At 46.1% G+C, this 7,743-nt stretch overlaps 1 protein-coding gene across 5 annotated transcripts in view; it reads left to right on the top strand.

Annotated features, from left to right (window-relative positions):
- The first annotated feature begins 800 nt into the window (after positions 1 to 800).
- The window catches only part of KIF1B (kinesin family member 1B), an 82,669-nt gene continuing 75,726 nt past the window's right edge, over positions 801 to 7,743 (top strand). For all 5 annotated transcript variants that reach the window (XM_082295835.1, XM_082295834.1, XM_082295836.1 and 2 more), the window contains exons 1-2: positions 801 to 1,020; positions 5,964 to 6,145. In XM_082295835.1, coding sequence (XP_082151961.1) covers positions 6,040 to 6,145 — 106 coding nt within the window. In that variant the 5' untranslated portion in view covers positions 801 to 1,020; positions 5,964 to 6,039. The remainder of the gene's footprint in view (positions 1,021 to 5,963; positions 6,146 to 7,743) is intronic.

Raw genomic sequence — 7,743 nt, 5'->3', positions numbered from 1 at the left:
GAGAGTTAATACAGCATCATTGACTAAATTGAATCATTTCCCTAAATACACATTATGAGGTCTAAAAAAATAACTCGGGCTGCTCAAGAAACGTTTTGAAGAGAGGGAGGAAGGATAACTAATCCCTCCCCTCTGAGCTATCACCCTTAGGCCTAGTTTAGGATTCCAAATCCCACTGAATCACACTGGGTCGGGAGCTGGGGAATTCGCTACCTCAGACACCGCGTTCCGACAGCTGGAGCGCACCTCCCCGGCCTCTCGAGCCGCGGCCGCCCACAAGCCGCGCACATTACGCTGTATCCCAGCCTTTTTTAGCACGAGTGCCCGTTTTCCCGCACATCACTCGGTGTCCGTGCTTTGTGCTCGCCGCCAGCGCCCATCTCCCCTCACAGCCCGGGGGACGCGGGCGCCGCCGCGGGGCGCGCACGGACACACCGCGGCGGGGCGGTGCTGCGGCCGCCGGCTGCCGCCGCTCCTGATAGGCTCCGGGAAGCCGGACGCGATTTGCATCGCGGGTTATGATTGGCTGGGGCTGGCGAGGGGCCGCCTCCGCGCGCCCCCGCTGCGCGGCGGAGGGACCGGCTCGGAGGGCGGTGCCGCTGGGACCGGGCACCGCCAGGAGGCGCTCGCGGAGCAGCCGGCTGTGATTGACAGGGCGGGGGCGGGAGCACGCGGGCTCTGCGCCGCGCCATTGGCGGGCTGTGCTGAGGGGGCGGGGCGGCGCGCGGCGATTGGTGGAGCGGGGGGCGCTCCCCCCGTGGGGCGGGCGCGCGGCCCGCGGTCCGTCAGTGCGGGAGCGGCGCTGGGCGAGCGCGGCCCCCGTTCCTCCCGGCGCGGCTTCGCTCTCTTCCCTCCCCTTTCTCCCCTCCCTCGCCCTTCCCGCTCCATTCCCGGTAGCGGTGGGGGGGGGGGTCTCCCGGCCTCGGTGGGGGCGACGATGGGGATGGCCGGGTTCTCGCTGCGCTGCCCCGCCGGCTGCTGACCCCGCACCGCCCGCGTCCTGCGGACACCCCGCGCCAGGTGAGGGGGCTGCGCTGAGGGAGCTCTGCGCTGGCAGAGGGGGGTCGGAGCGGGGCGGGGGTGGGTGGGCGATGCCGTAATGCGGAGGGGGAGGCGGCGGTGCTGCCGTACGCATCTGTGGGGCCCCGCGGAGGGCTGAGGCCGGGAGCGGGGGGATGGATGGATGGCTGGATGGATGGAGGCAAAGCACTGGATGCTCTGGAGCTGCCAGGGCAGCGGCGCAAGGGCGTGGGGCCCCGTTCGGCCTTGCCATCTGGCCGATGCCATCTCCTCATCCCCCGGGACTCTTCCCTCCCTTCCCTTTTTTCCTTCCCTTCCTCTCCTTCCTTCTTTTTTCCCCGCGTGGCCGCTGCCCGGCCTTTCCATCGGCTGGATGCCGCCCGCCGTGCCGCGTTCCGCCGTCCTTCTCCCCCTTTCCAGTTCGGATTAGGCGGAGGCGACAGCCGCTTGTTCGGGGTCGGGGGGACAGCCCTTCGGCTAGCCGGGATTGTGGCAGGAGAGGGTTCTCAGGGAGGCGTCCCGCCCTGTGCGGCGGGCCCGGGCCCGGCTGGCTCGGCGCGGCTCCCGGGGCAGCCATGTTGGGAGGATGAGCTGACAATCCTGGCGCTCGGGCGGGCGGCGGGCCCGGGGGCACCGGCGGAGCGGGGGCAGCGCTTGCGCCCGCGGAATTCGCCAGAAGCAGATGGCGAATTTATGTCGGTTTTCCGGAATGTGAACACGCTCATACCGAATTCTAAAGGATATTTCGTTTCCAGCTCCTTCTTAGCTCAGTTCTTTTTGCTGTTGCACAATCCAGTGTTGGTAAATAGCCATGTGTGCATGTGATCAGGTTTCAGTGCTTCGCCAAGTTCTGCAGCACTGTTCGATCTGGCATCTCCACCTGGTACAGATATAGCAGAGCGTGTGTGTGAGTTCAGCTAAGGGATCACGCTGTCAGCATTGCCTGAGCCTCATGCGGCACCTAAAATTGGCTCTGCTGGGGGCCCCTTGTTCAGAAACCCCTGCTGCCCCGAACAGCTGTTTTGCCAACGTTCCGTGTGCTAATCTCTGTCCTTGTTTTATTTCTTTAGAGCTCTTGCACTGATTAAGTTACAAGCAATTTTTTTGGTTTAAAAGTTAGCACATTCTGTGATACACAAATATGACACAGTGACCGGTTATCTTAAATAAAAGTGATCCTTCTTTATTTGTGATGTGTGGTGGGTTTGGGGTTTTTTTTATTTGAATGCAGAGATACAGATTTTGAACGTTGTTTTGTAACCACTTTGAACTTGTTGCAGACTTCTCTGAATGTATAAATAATAATTTGAGTCTAAATCCCTGCTCTGCTTGTAACTTTACTTTAAAAAATAGCAGTATTTGTATTTTGACACTGCTTAAAAACTGGTTTGCCAAAACTTTCAAATACATCCAAGTATTCAAGTCTTCATGTTTCTTCAAATATTTTTGTGAAAGTCCAGATCTAGTTGAGCCTATGAAGGGTGATTGAGCAACACAGTTGGGTTTGTCAGCTTGAATACCAGTAAGCAAACAAGGTATTTAGATGATTTTTTTTAATGACACACTTTAATATTAAAATATTGGGGTGTGACTTGCAGGGTGGGTATCTTTAGTTTAAAATAAGTGTAAAACTAGAATGTAGGATTTGCTTTTTGCTGATGAAGCTCACTAATCAACTCAAATGTCATCTACCACCTGTTCTGGAGCCAGTGGTAGATCGCCTCGAAGACTCACACACGCAGTTGCCTTCTTGGTTCCTGACTGGATTCATGCAGACTGAGCATTACAAGAGACACAGCTAGTAGACTCCTTCCAAGACATTAGGGGGATGATTCATTCTAGCATGGATGGCAGCCTTCTAAGCCTATAATGAACATTTAAAAAAAGTTGTCTTTTATGAATATTGTTCTTCTAAATCTGTACCACGGACTGTATTATGTATTTTGGTTTTCTCTTTTTCAAGTTATGTTTCCACTCTGTAGTCAGCATTTTGTAGTAGGAAGTGATACTACTGGTTAATGTGAATCCTGAAAAACCAGTTGCAATTTATTATCTGTGATGCTGTGCAACTTGGGGCTCATTTTGCCTTATTTTACCAGTCTGTGTGATGGGGGCAATGCTGCCTTTTTGAAGTGTTACGACCAGTTAAAGTTACTGGTAAGAAACCTCAAAACCCCAACAGCTTAAATGTATGGAAAGCTTGGCAAATTATATTGGTTTTGATTAATTTTCTTATTAATGAAAATTAAATCTTGCATAGAGAATTGATATTCAAAACACCTGAAATCCATGTGCAAATACAAGTAGGTATTTTGCTTACTTCAGCTATGAAAAATAGCAGAGTTGAGAACAAACGAGATTTAAAATTATACCACATTTAATTTTCCATCAGCACAAAAGTTAGGGTTGGAAAAATTGGTAATTGTAGAAGTCCAGCAGTTAAATTTTCATGTTGCAGGTGATTTTGTGACCTCTTCTGTGAGAATCTCTTCACAGTTGTGTTTCAAACAAGTCTGTCATTTAGCTAGTGCATATGGAGTCTCTGGAGGTGTGATTTTCATGCTTTCTTACTGTGAATATGATGTTTAGAGGTACTTGAGAACATTTTTTTATACGTATATATATATTTTTTAAAGTAGATGATTTTTTCATCCCACCCTCTGTTTGCCAACTTCCCAGATATAGTTATTGTCTGCAGAAATTAATGCAGTGTTCTGAGAGGTGTTTTTATGCAAACATCAGAAAAAAATTCTTTGTGGGACCCTACAGTAAGAAGGGAAAACAAACCCCCTGCATTTTGTAAACAATATTATAAGAACATATTGGACAAAGTAAATTGTGTCACTGTGAACTTGATAAAAATGGATGTTTTGCACGTGACAGATTATTAAATGGTATTTAATAAACAGGATGCTGAGGGGCCATGTATAGTACCATTCCTGTTTCTAAGAGCAATATTCAGGGTCAGTTGGATAATAGTTCTGGGTTGTGTCGGGATTAGTCTTGTCACTTGGCTGTGGTGTGAAGGCTCAGGTACTTATGCAAGGGTCCTGTTAGGGAGGGAGAGCCAAAATCCACAGGGTGGATCCTGGAGGGAAGAAGTTCATAATGAAGCTCTGTGTTTGATGCTTTGTTCCACACAAAAGTATGCACCTCTGAGCAAGAGGGAATGAAGCAGTCTCTAGAACAACCCAGAACATCATGTGAATTCATTCCCAGTAGTTTTCTGCTCTATTCTATGTGCAAGATTTTAGTGAAGCTTCTTAAAATTCCATATTAACGCTGAGCTGGTGGTGTGGTTGTGTCATTAATCATTGCTCAACCAGTTTGTTGTACCAGTGACATTGAGATTCAGTTGGCTTGCTCCTAAAGACATTCTTCTAGTCTGATGAAATACCTCAGGTACCTGTGAAAGTAAGGAATGATTTAAATTGCTTCTACTTGGGGGAGTAATTTAATTTCTGCCTTCACCATGTGATGGCATTAATGAAGTTTTTTAGTTTTATTAAAGACTTTCTGTACTGTGGGAAGATGTGTCATAACTTGAATTAAGCATGTTTAAGTAGTTTTACCGAGTGTAGAACTTATTTCAGAGCTGAAATGCTTCTCCTTTAGACCTGCTAGTAAGTTTTGTACTTCTGTGATTACAACCCTGAAGTGAGCATTTCGTTGGATATGTGGTGTGTTGATAACCAGAAAAGATGTCAGGATTTCTGGGTGCATGGTTAAGCCGAGTTGAGTTCTGCCCTGGATAAGTCAGGTTCCAGATAGAAATGGCTGTGTTGAGTCAGACCGAGGATTAATCCAGCTCTGAATCCTCTCTTCAGCAGTGGCCATAGTAGATATCTAGGATATAAGGATAAATCAAACATAAATAATGTTTTCTCACTATGGTTTTCCAGGTTCTGTGTTTCTATGCCATGGAGGCTTTCCTAGCCAAGGGTAGGAGCTTTTTAGCAAGGCTTATTCTTTGAATCTTACTGCTTTCTGAGGCTGTTAGACTTCAGTACTGACCGTATCCCGTGGCAGCAAGTTAAACTTCTCAGTTGTGGACCAACTGAAAAACTTTCTTCTAATGGAAAAGGCTGGTTGACACCAATACAATAAAACTAGTCTTTTTTAACCCTACATTCCAACACTGTCCCAGACATGCTTTGGAGTTTGGATAGTGGGTGTCAGGGATAGTTTCCTGCAATGAAAGTGCTCCATCATTTAGATTTGAACAAGGATTTTGATAATGGAGATGAACTTAATGGTGGACATTTGCCTGAACATAGATAGTAATATTTACCCTGAAGGCAGTAATTCTTGATTCCTCTTCTTCCTTACAGTGTGTCCTTTAATCAGTAGATACACAAGTAGTTGATGAGTTGTTATTTCCTTTGAGAAGAGGACTTTCCCAGGACTGCAAGGGGTTCTTTAAGGGTACACCCTTTTCTCTGGAGTCATATGTATTGAAAGTTGGAGTGCTGTGGCCCATGACACATGTGTTAGTTTTAATATTATTGCTAAAGCATTGTGGCAGCAAGGACTGGCAGTGAGAGAACCTGGATATGGGGTATATGGTCATTGCCTCATGATGAAATTTAAGTAGCTCTGTCTTTGCTGCTAAAATTATCTTTGTTAGGTTAAGCTTAACACATGTTGCAACCAGATATTTATTTTGGTATTGGCATCCTTACTTTCTGGAAGAAAATCAAGTAATGAAAACAAATTATTGGTACACTTCAAAAGAACTGCTTCAGGTGACAGAAACTATTGACTAGGGAGATGGTGAACAGGTGCTGGTAAGTGTATTTCCAGTTCTGGCTTTGAAGTGACACCTTTTGGGGGGAAGGGAGGGAGCAGAAATTGCGTTTATCAAGTAACTTTGAACCTTCCTAATTTTATCAACATCTTGAATGCAGTACCCGTAAATAACTAAATGATATTTTTCTCCTTAGAAAACACCAACAGGAAGGATAACTTGAAAGGCTCTTGACCCCTTCCAGTTCCTTGACTGTATTGCAAGCAGCCAGGATGTCGGGGGCTTCAGTGAAGGTGGCTGTTCGGGTCCGGCCTTTCAATTCCCGAGAAACCAGCAAAGAGTCCAAATGTATCATCCAGATGCAAGGCAATTCAACCAGTAAGTTTATTTTAATCTTGTAAGGGAGTCTTTCTCTGTTCCCAGCCTTCCTACTTAAATATTTTATTCTGTTGGACTGAGACCTGTGTACATGGTATCATCTAGAATTAATCTTCTGCTTTTCTGAGGCTGTCATTACAAATTAGATTATCTCTGAATGTGAGTAGAAAGTCTAAATCACAAGTATCTTGATTTTTATACAGTTGTTCATGGTGTTTGCTTCTGCTGATCTGAAAATTCTACAGAAAGATTGGAGTTCTAAAGTGAAAACCTTTTTGTTAACTTCAGTGTGTGGGAATATCATGTGGCTTGACAGATACAGGGATACATTGCAGACCACCACGTGATAATTGTGGGGGTATAAGTCCTGCTTGGATCTGGTACTTTAGTTCTTGGTGTGCTTATTCTGTAGTATGTGCTTTTGGTTAAGAACATAATTTGGGTGAGAAAGCTGAGATGAAAAGGGTATCAAGCTTTATGCTTTCCAGAGCAGATGTCTAAATGACAGCAAAATAACAGACTACGTAAAATCATCTTCTTTTCTAACCAATTAGAAGTGTTAGGCTTCCTAAATAATGGTTGTGGGTCTAATTTGGAGAACACTGTTCTGTGGGAAACTGAATGTGGGCACACCTTTTTTGCTTGTTTGGTTGGTTGTTTTTCATACTTGAGGTCAAGACAGTATTGACAGCATTTGAGGGAATGTCGTTCCTCATCTGCAGACCAACAGCTCTGCCCATAAACTGCTCTTCTTGGGGGAGTTTTTCATTGTTAGGTAATCAAGTAGAGCCGTCTTGTCTGCAGCTGTAGGAAGCAACCCTCCAAGAGCACTGAGTTATTTCACTGTCTGATTACTTGAGTGTTTACTCATGCTTGTTAACACAAAGGAGGTTTCATACAGGCCTCTCCCTTTTTTTCTAGCCAGGGTTGTACGTCAGCCTGCTTGTTCTTCTGCAATGGAATTTAAGTCCTGGTTGTGGTCACTTAAATTATATACAGTGTTTATGGTTTCATTGGAAGAGAGGTGTCATAGAGAAGAGAGCTTGTGTTTTAGTGGAGAAAATTCTTGTCTTCAGACCTTATGTGAAATACTACCCAAAGAAACTTTTTTGGGGTTGGATTTCAAAATTTCCATTTAAAGTAGGGGTGGGAAGGGTTTGAAGTTCTCTCATGTAGAACATATGCTTGTATCCCATCGCTGGATCCCAGTGTAGAATGGAAGAACCGTAGACTTCATTAGAGGACATTTGTTATGGAAATTCCACCAAGCTCTGGGCTCCAGTAGCACCACCGGGTACCTCTGTAATAGCTTTTCTTGCTGCAGTCATCACAGCAATAATTTTGAATGCTTAAGATGTTTGAATTCCAGGAGCCTGTGGAAACACCTCAGTTGTGGTGCAACAACGAGGGTGACCAGTCAGTCGCTGGCAGCTTGTTTGTCCGAGTTGGGGCTGTGGTGTAGGCCAGACACTGGTTCTGTTTCTGAACGCTGGAGCTGCACTACAGGGACATGTTTCCAAGAAACTACATCAGCTTTCAAAAGGAGAAAAATACTTCCAATTTATCTAATTGGAAATTTCTTTACAGAAATGACTTCT

The sequence above is a fragment of the Coloeus monedula genome, assembly GCF_965178545.1.
Source record: "Coloeus monedula genome assembly, chromosome: 22".
Classification (NCBI taxonomy): Eukaryota; Metazoa; Chordata; class Aves; order Passeriformes; family Corvidae; genus Coloeus; species Coloeus monedula.
Note: the sequence above shows the minus strand (reverse complement) of the source record. Positions and strands in the feature narration are given on the sequence as shown.